Source organism: Macrotis lagotis, chromosome 2, assembly GCF_037893015.1.
Source record: "Macrotis lagotis isolate mMagLag1 chromosome 2, bilby.v1.9.chrom.fasta, whole genome shotgun sequence".
Classification (NCBI taxonomy): domain Eukaryota; kingdom Metazoa; phylum Chordata; class Mammalia; order Peramelemorphia; family Peramelidae; genus Macrotis; species Macrotis lagotis.
Window position 1 is genome coordinate 267,506,612 of NC_133659.1, and position 17,537 is coordinate 267,524,148.

General features: G+C 33.0%; 1 protein-coding gene across 1 annotated transcript in view; it reads left to right on the forward strand.

The window, feature by feature from the left end:
* Positions 1 to 17,537, forward strand: part of LGR5 (leucine rich repeat containing G protein-coupled receptor 5) — a 188,999-nt gene that overhangs the window by 106,033 nt on the left and 65,429 nt on the right. The window contains exon 4 of the mRNA XM_074226155.1: positions 7,068 to 7,139. Within this exon, the coding sequence (XP_074082256.1) occupies positions 7,068 to 7,139 (72 nt within the window). The remainder of the gene's footprint in view (positions 1 to 7,067; positions 7,140 to 17,537) is intronic.

Consider the following 17,537-nt stretch of genomic DNA (forward strand, 5'->3'; position numbering starts at 1 on the left):
GAAATTTTTGTATTTTATTCTAATAGTAATAGGGAGCCATTGATGTCTCATGCACACCTATACTCTATATAACGAATTCATAAAAAGTATATATTAAGTGTTTACTATTTGCTAAGTACTGTGATGCAATGGATAGAGCACTGGCCCTGCAGTCAGGAATACCTGAGTTCAAATCTGGCCTCAGACACTTACTAATTAACTAATTGTGTGACCTTGGGCAAGTCACTAACCCCATTACCTTAAATTAAAAAAAATTTAAATAGCAACTTTCCCTCAAAGAACTTATAGTCTAAGGGAAACACAAAGTTTATAGGGAAGTTGAGATCAAGAAAACAACATTCCCTTTCCAAGTAACAGTTGTTCAGTCATTTTTCAGTTATATCCAGTTCAATTGTCTCATTTGGTGTATTCTTGACAAAGAAACTGCAATAGTTTGTCATTTCCTTCTCCATCTCATTTTATAGATTTAAATTCATGAAGATGAATCTTTCTGACTCCAACCTGAATGCTACCTTAGCTGTCCCTCAAAAATAATGTACTATTGTTTTAACTACTGCGAGAGAAATAGATGCATAATGGGGAGTGAGGGGGGGGATGCCAGCTTAGGGGTAAACAGATGGCAAGATGATGAATACATGGAATGTGAAGATGAAGCATGTTCTGGTATCTGATATGCAGCCATCTAGGAGATGGAGTGGACTAAGTGAGCTTCTTTGCAATCAATCATTTCCAAAATTGAGTGGGTTTACATTCTCTAGGTCTAGGGACATGAGTCAGTGGAATATATGTTATATACTTAACAAAGTTTTTAAAGGAGATTTCAACCTAATTGTTGTGCACCAAGAAAGCACATTATCACCATTCTGTGCTTTGCATTTGATCTGGTTCCATTTGAAAGCACACGCTTAATCCATTGGCTTTCTTTTTCTCCTTTTTCTTTTTCTTTTCTTTTCTTTTTTTTTTTTGAGAATTACCCAGAAGTGAACTCTTTGAAAGCAAGAACCCTAACTAATTTATCTTCCTAGCCCTTTCCCACAGTACCAGATACATGGCATTCTTGCAGAAACTGTTTCAACACCTCTTTCCTATGTATTCCAAAATAATAAACCTATTTCTTATTCACAAGTTAGTTTGTGTCTACACAAAGTGGTTGAATATTCAATACTTTTAATCAGAGAAAGAATTTGTACAGTACTTTAAGATTTTTCAAAGTGATTTAACAAATATCTCATTTGATTCTGACAACAAACGCTGGGAGATAAATGCTATTATTATCTCCATTTGACAGTTGAGGAAACTGAGATAAACAGAGGCCAAAGTGACCCTGCTAGTAAGTTTCTGAGACTGAATTTGAACTCATGTCTTTTTGATTCCAAGCTCAGAGATCTATCCATTGCACTGACTAGTTACATTCTTGTCTGATGAATTTGATAGCCCAGGTGAATAACTTTAAACTCAGAGCATTCCCTCCCCTTTTCATCAGGAGAGAAATACCACCAGTTTCTGCCACAACTCTTTACTCTGTCACTATGAAGACTTATGGACCCCTTTTTTGCAGGGTGATGAAGCCTGTGGAACTCTCTCAGGGAAAGAACTTAAATACAAAAAATAAAATATATAAAATTAAAAGGAAATCAGAAGTTAGTGGGGAAAAACGATGTATTTTTCCCATTCATGAACCCCTTCAAATCTGTTCCCTGATTCTCTGATCTGAGGTAAAATATCTTTGATATAGACATGCTTTTTGAAGATGGATTTTAAGGGGTGGCTAAGTGGTGCAATGGATAGAGCACAGGCCCTAGAGTCAAGAGGACCTGAGTTCAAATCGGACCTCAGACACTTAATAATTACCTAGCTGTATGGCCTTGGGCAAGCCACTTAACCTCATTTGCCTTGCAAAAACCGAGAGAGAGAGAGAGAGAGAGAGAGAGAGAGAGAGAGAGAGAGATGCTATCAGAGAAGAGAATGATCAGGGTAGACTTATATGTGTCTTCAGACCTGTGATTTCATCAGTATTGGGAACTCTCAGTGTGGAAATATCCTCCACCAATACAGAACAACACTTCTACAATTAAAAGAGTTGCCTGGAGGCCTTGAAATTTAATTGATTTGTCCATGATCACTCATTTAGCATATTGGATATAGGACTTGAATCCATGATTTCCTGAATCCAGAAGTAGCATTCTAGACCAGTGGTGCCAAACTCAAATTTATGTAAGGAACTCTGCAAACCAGACATATTGACTTCATTTTAAATTGTAATTATCTATATTTTATTGTATTTTTTAAATTTTGCTATATTTCCCAATTACATCTTAATCTGGTTCAGTCAACACTTAAGAGTGTTGCTGGTCCGAATATTGCTTAATTGCTTCTGTATTATACCATGTAACATCTCAAAAATTTATAAGGCGCCCCAAAAACTCATAACACAATAAGACTCTTGGAACACCACCTAAAATAGCCAAAAAGGATAAGATTACTTCAAATGAATATTCTATACTCAATAATAATATTTGATTTCTATTTTAACTAAGGCAGAAATTAATATATATTGCATGGGACAGATTGATACTATAATATATACTATGTATATAAATTAATTATAATTATAAATTATATTTGACTTACTAATAATGAATATATATTTAATGAGCTTTGCGTCCTTATTTCTTTTCCCCTTCCTCCCTTTGTTAATCTCTTATGTGAACACAGCATCTGTTGTTATTACTATTATAAATTATAACTGGCAATTTGTACAAAATTATTATAAATGTTAATTAGCATTTAAATAATTCTTTGAAGACTATGCCACTTCTTTACAACCTCTATGGAGTAGATAGTATAAGTATTAGTTCTATTTTGAAGATGAGAGTCTGAAAAATTGAGTGATGTGCCAGCATCATCAAAGGGAACATAGGAAAAAAATAGAGAAAAGAGTATTGAGAACTCAGGGAGAGAAAATGTAGGGGGAAAAAATGGGCCCAATATTTGAAACATTAAGTAAGAGCCACACCCCCATCTTGACCAAATAAGCTTTTCATCCAAAATCCTGTAAGAGTTCACCATAGAGAGTGAGGAACATCTCAGATAATTGTTCCATGTACAAACTGTCCTTTCAAGAACAAGGACTTGGCTCCGGACTGTTCACAACCCAGTCCAATGGCATTTGTCCATCACCTCCTGAACCATGCTGTTCCTATGAGGTTGCAAATTCTTGTGAAAAAGACCAATCTATTCAGACAAAGAATGATTTGCCTGCCTGCCCTTCCTGAACCAAAACAAAGCCTCCATGGTGGTGAGCCGTAGAGCTGTGTTGGGGATAGAATTATATAAGTGGCTCTGGCGATTCAGACTTAGGCGGCCCCTGGGAATTCCTGGGCATTGAAACACAGGGGCAGATTTTGGTTCTTCTTGTTTCCTGGGATTTGCTAAGAATGGAGTTTCTTTTTTCTCCCAGAATCTTAGAGTCATTATGTGTCCTTTAAATAAGTCACGTCATCTCTCTCCATCTTTATCAAATCATATGTGTGTGTGAATTTACACACACACACACACACACACACACACACACATATATATATATACACATATATAAACACACACCCCAATAAAAGGGGTTATAAATAATTGTCCCATTACTGCAGCAGAGGGATGCTATATGAATTAACTAATGTTTCTAAAGTACTTTAAAGGTTCTAAAGTGAGAAGAGTTATGGTAATATGAAATGATCCTTTACCTTTAGCAAACGTGTTTCATTTTATTTTCTTATGCCATTGTGGGTGAGAAACATAAATTTATAAGGACCTATATTCAGTTAATAGCCTAATCTATTTATATTTAAAGAAGTCATTTCAGAATCACTTTTTAAACGAAACCACTAACTATTGTGAAAGCCTTTTTCATTGTACTCCAAAGTACTATAAAATCTTTTTTTTGTTTTCTCCAGTTGAAATACTTTAAGCAGAAGCAGAATTTTCCAATTAATGCCTGTCAATTATTGTTGAAGACTTATAAGTTGGAGTTAATTCCCTTTTGCTTGGCTATTGAAAGGATAAATTAAAAAGCCACCCAAGATTTTTAAAAATTATCTTAGGTTAGGATTAGAATTTAAATAATAGATTTGATAACATATATTTGGAGGCTTGCCAGAAAAAAACTTAGAAATGGAATCTCAGTACATGGAGCTATGGTTATTGTTAGTATTAGGGTAATAAATCAATCACCCAACAAGTATTTATTAAACTCCTACTATGTTACAGGCAGTAGGAATACAAAAATAAAAAATAAAATATCCTGTCCTCAAGGAGCCTACATTCTGCCATATACCTAGCTAAAAACATACAAAATAAATGCATAAATACAAGATGAGGAAAGGGAGGCTTTACAAAGAAATTAATGAGCTGAACTTTGAAGGAAATTAAAGTTTCTAAAATATAGAGGTAAAAAATGAGTGCATTCCAGGCATGTAAATATTCTATGAAAAATCAGAGAGATTTTGGCATGCATGTTTATTTTTATTATTAAATCCCTAAATATAATTCATTCACAAGACAGCAGGTCTATATAGAGGCAGAGGGAGGAAGAGAAGTAATTTGGCCTTCAACTGATCGATACTCAAGTCAGTTATATTTGATTATTGAATTTCAGAATTGAAAGAGACCTCAGTGGACATATAGTCCAAACCATGCCACCCCAAAAAAGAATTTCTAATATAAATCATCAATAAGTGATCATCTAGCCTTTTGTCTCAAGGCCCCTTTGTACTCTTAAAATTATGGAGGACTTCCCAAAGTGTTTTCAATATGAGTTATACCCATTGATAGTTATCACATATAAATTAAAATATATTATTATGAAAACATTCTGACCTCATGCACCCTCTGAAAAGGTTTTAGGCATGCCCAAGAGTCCCTGGACTACACTGTGAAAATCATTACTCCAGAGGAATCCCATTCCATGTTGAGAATTCTTATTTTTAAGTAGGGTTTTCCCCCATACAATAAACTTAAATTTACTTTCCATTTCATGCCCATTGCCCTGCTCTCTGAGGACAAGCAAAAATAGTCTAATATTTCATCCCCAAGAGAGCTTTTCAAGTATTGAGCTACAGCCTTCTCACCCTTCCAGAATCTTCTCTTTTCCATTCTACAAATCCCTCTTTCTTTCAACTCATTCTCATATGACATGGATTTGAATTCCTTCACCATTCTGCTTATCCACCTCTGGTGCTTTTCTAGCTAATCTATATCCTTCTTAACCTGTGGTGCCTAGAAACAAAAAGAACATTCCAGATATGGCACATCCAGTAAAGTATAATCAAAATCACCATCTTGTTTCTGGTATCTAGTCCTCTCTGAAATATATTGAGTTTATAGTCCACTCAGACAAACATTTCATCTTATTGGATCATTGCATGAATTATGAGTAATCATATAAAATATTATAATTCATAACCACAACTTGGTCAGACCATAACAATCTTGATGACAGATTAGCAAGTACAAAGTGACATAACGGAAATTCAAATAGTGCTTTGTGTAGGCCAGTGAAATGTAAACATCAGTCTTAGTTTCTGCAACTAGGAAAAAATTGATGCACATTTGAGTTCTGGCTCACATTTCTAGAGTTAATTCTAAATATTATTTTGTTTAAATCTAAATTCTCCAAGCTTCATTAAAATTCTTAATGAATACCTTGATCACTGTATACTAATGCATTTGAATTTACAAGTTTTTTAATACCATTTCTCCTCAGCTTTTAGTATTGACCAGTATCCTTAACTGGTTTACTCTCTTAGTCATCCTCCAAATAGCTGCAAAACTAATGTTCCTTGATCACAGCCCTATGTCACTCCCAGGCACAAATAGTGACAGAGACTCTGAACAGTCCTAAGAGAAGGTAAAATAAAAACCTATCAGTCCATTATTCAAAGTCACCCATGATAGGGCTGTCACCTACCTTTTTCTTACTTACCTTCATTGCTCTCTATATGCTCAAGCCTAAGTATCCTGGCCATAGTAACAACTGTATCTTAAAAGAAAGAAAAGAAAAAGAAAGAAAGAAAGAAAGAAAGAAAGAAAGAGAGAGAGAGAGAGAGAGAGAGAGAGAGAGAGAGAGAGAGAGAGAGAGAGAAGAAAGGAAAGAAAGGGAGGAAGGAAAAGGAGGAAGAAAGGAAAAAAGGAGGGAAGGAAAGAAGAGAGGAGAGAAAGAAGAAAAAGAGAGGAGGAAGGAATATACATAGATACATATGCACACATAAGTATACACACACACACACACACACATACACACACACACATATATATATATAATTATATAATTTTATCTTCACACCAACCACATATGGCAGTGTTATTATTCCTGTTTTATAGATAAGTAAATTAAAGTTGGCAGAAAGGTTAAATGACTTGCCAGGGTCATAGTACTATTGAGTATTTGAGCCAAGATTCAAAATCAGATCTTAGGGACTCTAGGCCTTGCACTCTCTGTGATGCCTCCTACCAACCTGAAGCTGCCTCTACCTACAAGTTATTTCTCACATGTCAGAAAGAGATCTTCTATGTCCTTGCCTGGGCATAGTCTAATCCCTATTCCTAGATTAACTCGTTTTTTTTAATCTCCTCCCATTAGACTCTTTATCTCTTCCCAAGGTTTCTCCTAGAAGCCTTTTCTGAGTCCTCATTTATTATTTAAACAGTCCTTTTTGGAATTACTTTATATTTTTCTTATCTATCTTATACCCTCCCCCCAATAGAGTGTAAGTTCCTTGGGGGCAGGAACTGTTTTATTGTTGCCCATATCCCCAGGACCCAAAACTGGGATTGGAAGTAAATGCTTGATAAAATTTCAGTAAATTTAATTGTTTTGACATTTGTCATCATGACACAAGATTTCAGTTTATTAACAAAGAGGACCCCATAACAAATATATGGCATCTTCTTGTTGCCAACATGATTTTTTCAGTCGGCTGTAGATAAATTTTATTGTGTTCTTTTAGTAATATCAATCATTTTGTTATTTACATTAATTGTATACTTCTGTGTTTTGTTTTATTTTATTCCAGTATGCTACAGAATAATCAACTAAGACAGGTCCCTACAGAGGCTCTCCAGAATTTGAGAAGTCTGCAATCCCTGTAAGTATAATTGAAATAACACAGTTGTTTGGTATCAACTTGGATTCATGAGATCATTTAAGCATTGAATTTGCCTTTTCAGAGTTGATCCAGTACTAGTAATTTAGAGCCACAAGAAACCTTAAAGATTATCTAGTCTAATCTCACTAGACAGATGAATAAACCAAGGTCCAGGGGTGTAGTCCCAAAGTCACACAAGTAGGAAGTGACCAAACTAAGATTCCAAATCCATTCTTACTTCATTATTTGGTCACAGTTTTATTGATCTGTAAAATGAATGGGTTAAATTAGTTCTCTTCTATAATGACTAAGTTCATCAACTTTAAGTCACACTTAAATGAATTATGGATACTAATATAAATATAAATATAATAAAGAAACCATGATATAGTGAATAGAGAACAAATCTTAGAGTCAGAAAGACATGAGTTCAAGTGTCATCTCTGACTAATTTCATAACCTTGGGCAAGTCACTTAATCCCCAGAAAAGATAACCCTAGGAAAACATGTAAGACTCTTAATTTACAGAACAGATTTGGATCTACATTGACAGAAGGAATGTCCTTAATTGGAATTGTCTCTTCCAGTGAAATCTACAATTTTAATATAAATATACTTAAATATTTCTATACAAATTCTATTTAAATATAATATAATAAGGTGCTTTCATCATATATTTTGTATATATAAATATATAATTCTTTTTTACATTTAGATATATCATGTTCATATGAGATAGATGATAAATACATTGACATAGTCATAGAACCTTTAACATCCTTTGAAGATCCATCTAAGTAGAATTTCTCCCTAGGAAGGAAGTCTTTCTTGAGATATTTCCAGTTCTCTCTTCCACCTCCAATTAATTTTTTTTACTATTCCCGTCTCTCCCATTCCCTGATATACATTGAAGTCAGGGAAAATTTCCCCATGCCTAATACTGTTCTTTACAAAGAGCAAGCACTGAATGAATGTTTGCTGAATTTCATGTAATAGCTACCATGTACATTAACTTAAACAATTGAAGGGGTAAAAAAGGGAGAAATTGGGGTCCAAAGGTAGATGATCAGAGACTACATGCCAAAAATCATAAAGACAGTAAAGATATCATAAAATAATAGAAATCACATTAGATTTGGTTGGATTCAAGAGACAGGTTCAAATTCTTTTTCTGATATTTACTGACTATATTAAAATGGGCAAGTCATTTAACCTCTCTGAATCTATTTCCTCATCTATAAAATAAGAGAAATAACTCTTACATTGCCCACCTCATAGGGTTCTTTGTGAATCAATACTTTAAAAACTTAAACCCTTGTTACTAATAGTGCTTTGTTAAAATAAACACCTAAAAGATCTAATACCTATTTAACAGACTTTTGTTTGTCCTCAGAGACTATAATTATGTGATTGTAATGGACATTTAGAATTCAATTGTGAAGGCTGAGAAAATGAGAAAATGAAAAGTTAATTGAGACAGTTTGAGAGGAACTGTGGACAAAATAGTGAGCAAGGAAAGACTTTGGAGAGAACTAAGAAAATTGCTATTTTATGACAAAACATTATAAAGAAAATTTTATGAGACATGAGTCTAAAGAGAGAGAAGAATTATAGCATGAAAGAAACTATAGAAGATATAAAGAAGATAGAGGAAATTTATTTTCTTGAGAGAACTGTTATCTTTCAAAGAAGATGAAGAAAATTCTTGGGGAAAATCTTAATTGGAACCTTGAGTGAACTGAAGGGCAGAATTGTGTTTCCAGAAATCATCTTGTAGTTATAGTGATAATTAGATTTGACTCTGGCTATAGTCATTCTCATAGCTAAAATATTGTAAATAAAATTTTATGTCTTTATGTCATTATTGATTATATTATTAATAAATATTATATTCAGGAACTTCAATATTTAATTAATATTGAGGTCAAGTGTATTGATATTGAGGGAGATATAAGTAACTGTTTATGAGGAAAGATGTTTCTGGAATTTGCTAAATAAACATTTAATAAGCTGGGGAGAAAGCACCAAGTTAATTAATTAATGACAAATGTGTTATAATTTAGTAATAAATGAGGGAATATCTAAACATTTCCCTAGATTATTCTAAAATTCAGAATGAGACAAAATATAGTATGAAGTGAAGTAGCAGACTGAGGAGTAACCTACAAATGATAATGATTCCTCTTAGATTAATTAGATTAATTAATATCCTGAGATTAATTAATATCCTGAGCTAATATCAGGATATTAGTACCTACCTCCAGGAATTCAGCTAAGTAAATTGAACATCTTTCCATCATCCCCAATTCCCCACCCTACCATCAATCCCTACTTGTTCATGATCTCTAATTAATATTAGCCAATGACATTTAAAGGATTCCTAGCAGGAGGGGAGTGTCACACTTAGTAGCAGATCTTTTTCCTATCTCCTTAAGGAATGAAATTCTTGAATCTGAATCACAATCTGTAGTGGTCTCAACTCTACAAGAAATGAAAAGTAAACTCACACTACCCCAACTAAGAGGTTGGTAGTTTCTGCCACACATCATTTGCTCAAAGGACATTTTCATGAGGTTGATGTCAAATTCTTTTGACTGATATTGATATATTGCTGTCTCTTATGCCTACCACATCATGGGTCTTAGAGGTCTGGCCCCAGAATCTGGAAAATTAAATAAAAATTTTTGATCCTCCTTTCATGTCAGAGAAGATTGATTCTTTTCTTTTTCTTTTATGATGTGTTTATAGTATTAAAAACAAAATATCAGTATATTATATATAATATATAATACATATATTTTTATGCATTTCTAAGTTTCAAACCTTTTCTTGTGTCATCCCCTAATCTCTAATGTCATCTGTGGTTTCTGCAAACCTCCAAAAGAATTCTCATTTAATTTCTTATATGGATTGGCAATATACCAAAATCACAACGAGAAAATCCATGATGTGGAAAAGATAACTATAGATATTGAGAGTGGTTAGAGCACTAGACCTGAAGTCAAATAGTCTCAGACAAATCTGTGTGATCTTGGAAAGCCACCTAAATCTATTTGCTTCTATTTCCCCAGCTATAAAACAGCAATAACAACAACATTTGAGGCTTAAATGAGATAATATTGGTACATTCTATAGCACAGTGATCAGCATAGATTAGGTGCTAAATGCATCTTGCTAAAATACTGATAAATCCTTACTACCCATTCAATGAATTGATGCCTTGATGATTTGGAATATTTAATTTGGACAAAAGTTCGAGATGATGCTAAAAACACTTTTTCAAAATTGTAAGTACTTATTCAAATTTTTATTATAATAATTTAATTCACACTTTAGAATTCTATGATTTTGTTTGTCTTATGAGAATTAATTTGAATTTGTATACTTAGACTTCAATCTATAGCTCGCTACTTCTTAGCCTAGGCTTTGATCCACTACATTATGCTGTTTCATGTGGATATGAGCCAAATAATCTGTCAAATAATGCATACATGTGTACATCCAATATTTTTTATTACAGATTTTCAGAGTTAGAAGGAAGTTCTACCTAAATCTAACAAAAACCCTAAATAGAATCTTATAGAACATATTAAACCTTCTTCATTCAAAGGTAGTCACTTTTGCCTCTCATTACCTCTAAGTTAAAAAAGAAACATTTCCCTGAATGCAGGCAAAAGCTTAAATTTGCCTCCTTTCTGTTCTCTCAAGTTGCATAATAACACATACCTTGTTGAGCAAAATTTTAGTTTCCAATCTTAAATAAGGGAGAAAAAAGAGAAAAATTTACCAATGACCTATTAAAGGCAATAGCAAAATTGCAAACAATCGTTTGAAAATCAGTGTTCAGAATCAGTTGGTTAATAATTACTAGTGCAGTTTACCCAGTTCCCTTTTCAGAAATGACATGAGAGAAGGAGCATAAGTCTTTAGAGATTATTCTTTTGATCTTTTTTTTCTAAAAACAATGAGGGAAATTCTGCATTGGAGATTATATTCAGCTCTTTTTAATTTTTTTTTAAACTTCAAACATACAAAGTCTCTTTGCAGTTTTCGTCATTCTATAGGTATCCTGGACCAAAGATAAGCAAGCCAACAAGGGCTCTTTGTTGCTTAGGGAGGATTCTGTTGAATGACCAAGGCTATTCCTCAATAACATGACAATATCTTTAGTTCTTTGTTGCCAGTGCCTTCCCCTCAAGTAGAAAAGAAGAGGCCAAAAGAGCAAAAAAATATGCAGTTGTGTTGTCTCTCTAAAGGCCTGGTATCTAGTGACCGAATTAAAATCAAGATAATGGCAGTGGCCAATGGAAGCCTTAAACAGCTGGGAAGCAGACAGAAGATGGAAGGATAAGCACTGGTAACCAAAAGCCACTATCAGCTGAAAAGAAAATCACTGGCAGAAGTGAACTCTTTGAGGAAAAAGAAACCATGATCCTTTTGTTCCCCTCCAAACTAGGGCTGGGCTTCCCTGATAAAAGTAGATGGGTTTGGTTTCTGACTTCATAGATTCTAGTCGTTTTCTGTTCACAAGGTGACATTGGCTCAGGAAGTCCTAATGTACCATAACAATTACTTCTCCTTTTCACAGAGGACAGCTGTGTTTACAAAGTTTCCAAAAATGAAGAGTTAATTTGATACTTATTCCATCAGAAACAGAAGCATCGAGATAGATACATTAAAAGTAGCATGAATTTGATTTTATCAATGGCATGAGATGTGTACTCCTGAGGATACCACTTTCCCAGTTTTGGGTCCCTTGAGATCACAGAAAGACAACTGGTTCTGAGTATTGCTATGTATTCTTTTTATTAACCAGTACTTATTAAAATGCTGTAATCTCCTGGTCAAATTTGACTATAATTTTCATTTAAAAAATTTGTATTACTATTTAATTATGACTATGATGAACATTAACAACCTAATAATTTCCTTATGAAACGTTTATATATGAAACTGTGAATTTTATCATATGGATTTTTTTAAGTATACCAGATTTAATGCTGTAGTACCAACACTGCCCTTAAATGGGACTCCTGAACTTCCTTTGTTCTCTTTTCAGTATCTTATAAATATTCAAGTGATACTTTTCTTCTTTTTATAACATCATTCTATTATCTTGCTACCCTGACAACTCCTATCCACTCCCACATTTTTTTAAAAAGGCTTTTCCTAGAAATAAATAAGCATATTCAAGAAAAACAAGTTACCATATTATTTTTGTCTAAAAATACACATTCCCATTCTGTCCCACTGGTTTCTCACCTCTGCCAAGAACTGAGAAACATGATTCTTCATCAGTCTTCTGGAGTCAAAACTATTCTCTGAATTCATCAGTTTTTAAATCTTTCAAAGTTGTTTGATTGGCATGGAACTAAATTTATAGAGTAATTTAGGTAGTAATTTTGTATTGATATGGCCCTACCTTGAGCAATTATAATTTCTCCATTTATTTGAATTATTCTCTACTTTTATAAAAATTATCTTGTAGTTGTGTTCATAAAATTCTTAAATGTATCTTCGTGAGAGCACTTCCAGGTCTTTTAAGTATTGTATAATTATTCTGAATAGAATTTCTTTTTCTGTCTCTTCCTACTGAGGTTTGTTGGTACAGAAAGAGTAAAGGTTTGTAAGTTTCTTTTATGTCCTGCTACAATTGTTTATTATTATTATTATTATTATTATTATACAATTATCATTTTAATTGAATCTCTCTTAAAAAATCATGTCATCTGCAAAGAAAAAAAGGTAAATTTGCTTCTACTTTGACTGTTTCTAGCCTTAATTTCTTTTTAAAAATCTTTCATTATAGCTAGCATTTTTAGAAATAAATCAGTATTATTGATAATCAACATTCTTGCTTTATCCTTGATTTTATCTGTAAGTCCACTGGAATTTCACTGTTATTGACAATGCAAGCTCTTGGTTTTGGATATATACTGATTAACATTTTAAGATAAGGTTCATTTATTCTTAGCTTTTTAAAGGTTTCTAGCAAAAACAGGGGCTTTATTTTGCCAAAAACTTTTTTGTACTATCTTGTGATTTTTATATTTAATTAATTTTTACTTATCTTAATAAATACTATCTCTTCTTATGAACTCCTAATAAGAAAAATGCTTAAGGGCCTTCTCTTTATTCCTCATTGCTTCCCTAATGTTATCTTTATACCCCTCCATTTTTTTTCCTTAATTAAAAATCAACAAAATGAAACCAAACCACCCCTCAGTTTCTATGGTTTCCTTTCTTTATTCCCTCTGTGATCTATGAAAATAGTGGTATACTAAAATAAAAGCTATCGCTTCTCCATCTTTTAGAATATAACCTATCATTTAGCCACTTCGAATTACTAAAAAAAAATTTACCTGTTGAAGTTCTCTTATGTTTGCCTTTCAAATATCCTAAATAGCCTTCATCTTTTCATCAGGAAAACAATGATACTTTTTCTATTAAAAGTCAAGTTTTTCTCTTTTTTGGTAAAATTATGCCCAGTTTTTAAAACTAAGTTATTCTATGTATAAGGTTTTTTTCCCTTTTGCCTTTCATATATTGTATTCCAAAATCTCTTCTTTATTACTACAAATGCTGGTAAATCTTCTGTGATACCAATTCTGATTCCTTCATATTTGATTTCTTTATTTCTAGCTAACTATGATATTTTCCTATGATGTGGAAGGTCTATATTTTATGACTTTCTTGAGCATTTTCATTTGGGGTTTGTTGTTTGTTTCCAGAAAATGAAATTGGATTCTTCTATTTTGACTTTCCCTGTGTTTCTAATATATGACAACAGTTTTCTTAGATGTTTTCCTAAAATATGGTATCAGGGGAAGGGGTGGGAATTGTTCATTCATGTTTTTTTAAAGAATCTAATGCTTTTTTTAAAAAATTATCTTTTTGTCCTGTTTCTCATTTTAGTTGTTTTTGATTGTAGATAAATTATATTTGGTTTTTTGAAAACATGGTTCAAATAATTCTTGTTCTTTCATGGAACCATTGAATTCTTTTGATTCCATTGTATTTTTCAGGAAGATCTCCATTTGAGTATGGTTTTTCACCTTCTGTTATAAGCTATTTATTCTCCTTAAGAGAATTTTTCCCTCAAGAGCTCTAATTTCCATTTTTATCTCTGACTTCATTTCCTTTAGCTTCTCTTAGTATCCCTTGTATCCAAACCATTCTTTCCCCTGAGGTTCTACTTACTCTCTTCTTCTTGGCTTACCTCCTGTGTTTATTTTAACCCATAGAAATATGTCTTCTGCATTCAGAGTTTTTAATCATATCTCTAACCTCAGTCCTAGATTGAGATTTGGCATCAGGACCAAGTTCCACTCCCTCCTGAACTCTTACATAAGGTTGGAAACCCCTATTTGGTCTTGTCCCCTCAGTAGAGGGGATACCACTGCCCTTTCTGGTTTTGGATAGGGACGATTGCTTACAAGTTCCCCCACCATTGAGCAAAATCCCATGAGCCCCAGTTTTTAGTGGTATGGTCATTACAATTACTAATGTATCTGATTATGTGAAGGATAAAAGAAGAAAAATATATTGAGCATGTGAGCAAATTAGATATTCATTTTACCATGTATGTAGGAAGTAGGCAATCCAAAATATCTTTTGACCCATTAGAATAGGAACCATATTTTGCCTTTCTTTGTGTCCCCATTAGAGCTTAGCATAGTAATTGACAAATGGTAGGTATTCAATAAATGATTATTAATTAAATGAATGATCCTACCAAAAGCATTACAAACACCAGACAAGTCTGATGACCACAACTGCTCACTTTACTATGTCAAACTATACAGATCTTCTTCAGTGAAAACTTTCAGAGGGAGAGTCATACTGTATGTCTGATAATCAATGGTCAAGTTATATTTCAAAGACTACAATTTTCAGTTTATTTGTGCACAAAAGAAATCCACTTTTTGTTTTTATGAAAATATGTAGAATTTTTTTTATTCTCTTCTACTGACTATATGATTATAAAAACAAAGAGAAAGGAGTAAAGAATACGTGTCAGAACTAGGCAGTACAGTGTCTTCACAATGCAGATCATGTGTATTTTGCCTCTTGGCAGCAAACCTGACTACCCTGATCCCAGAATGTATTTTTTTTTGTAAATGTAATCAAAAATAATTTAATTTCCTTTTTTTTCTGGAAGGGAGTAGAAAATGTAATCAGAATTCACAGTGAATTACATTTCACTGAGGAAACTTGGTCTTAGAGTTATTTGAGGACTAGGGTCAGATTACAGTGATTTAGTGGTAAGTCAAATCTTAACCCCTCCCAAACCCTGGCACCTTGCTAGTTAATAACTTTAAAATAACAGTAATTATAACTGACATTTATTTAGTTTTCTTTGATTTACAAATGGCTTTATATACATTATTTCATTTGATACTCAAAAATCCTGGGGAATTGGGTGTGCAAATATAATCCCCATCTTATAGATTGGTAAACTGAGATTCAATAGAGGAAAATACCATGTCTGACATCACAAAGTTAGTAAGTGACAGCAAAGTCAGATCCTTCAACTCCATATCCAGTGATTTTTTTTCTACTCCAGAGTGAAAACAAATCTTAATTTTGTTATTATGGTAGTCAGTGTAGCTAGTGTTTTAAGTGTTTTACTAGCTGGGTGACTTTAGGCAAATCACTTCAATTCTTTGGGCCTCAGTTTCCTTTGTCTCTAAAATGAAGCCTCTTCTATCTCCAAAGAATGTGAGAAATTATGTAATTTAAAACCAGTTAAGTCAGTCTATGAATTTGTATATCCTAGATTTCAGATCAAGTCTATTAACAAAGAAGAATGTAGACAATTGCACAGAAAAGTCAGATAATTGGAGGGAGAAGAGAGAGTAGAAATAATAAAAAGATTAAATACTCAAACTATCACTCCAATTGTCCAAATTTTTCTACTAAATACATTTTCTAATGGTAAACTTTACTTTGAACCTAGAAAAATGAAACTTTCCTTCTCAGAAAGTGATTTAACCAGACTGGCTCATTAAATAGCCTATGATAGTTACAATAATAATGAGTCAATCAATGCAATGATCCAAGGTAATTCCAAAAAACTCATGGTGGAAAATGCTATCCATTTCTAGAGAGAGAGAGAGGGAGAGAGAGAAACCTGATGACTATTAAGTATAGATTGAAGCATACTTTATCCACTTTATTTTTGTTGCTTTCATATTTTTTGCAGCAGAGCTAATATGGAAATACGTTTTTGCATGACTTCACATATATAACTGATATCATATTGCCTTTCCTTTTTAAATGGGTGGAGGAGAGACTCAAGGGAGACAGAATTTGGAACCCAAAAATATTATAATGAGTTTAAAAAAAAGAAAATCAATTTGGAAACAAAGAAAATGGAAAAAACTCAGAGTTTGAGAAAATCCAAATGTGATGCTCATAGTAGGCCTATCATTATCCCCATTTTACAATTGAGAAGGCTATTAGACAGGTCAAGTACTTTGCCCAGGTTCATATAGTAATAAGTGATCAAGGCAAGATTTGAATTCAGGTCTTTCTAACTCTATGTTCAGCCATATATCTTCCTAAATAGCAATAATTATTCCCTCACAGTAATTTTTGATTGTATTTCAATGATAAAGGAAACTCTACGAGGAATAATAAATGTATTTTTTTCCCAATGTAGGTCAGCCAGTGTCAGAGAATTCATAGTCTTAGTCTTAGGGATCATTGAAATATTAAATTATCTTCCTAGGATTGTACCATAATCTATAACACTGATGAAGCTCTCTCTTTACTTTCATTGCAGGGATGCAATGAGTAAAATATTTGCAGTAGTGAAGTGGGGCTGAGAAGAGGGATCAACTAACTAGGGAAGGAATCAAATAAAAGGAAGAATGAAATTCTAGAAGCATTAGAAATCAATACATATGAAAAGAGTAGAACGACATGGTGCTAAGTCAGTCCACAACCATTTACTACCAGGACCCAGGCACTAAGTCATAAGGCTACAAGGAAAGGCAAAAGACAAGTTTTTGCCCTAAAGGAACTCACAAAATAATGCAACATACAAACATATAGGTACAGACAAGATATATATATATATATATATATATATATATATATATATATATATATATATATAATAAACTATATATAGTCTCAAAAGGAAGGCTTGAGATTGAAAAGGACTGGGAAAGGCCTCAAGCTGAAGCTGAAATAATTAGAGTTAGTGAAGGATGTGGAAATGTCATCTCTGAAAATGTTCAAGACTTAGTTGAATTTCCATTATGATAAGGAGCAAAAAAGGAAATCTTTTTGCATATTGGCATATGTCACTATTGGCAATATTATCATTTCCTCTATCTGACCACAGATGGAAGAAAATAAAAGTATAAACTTGTAAAGTGTATGTCATTT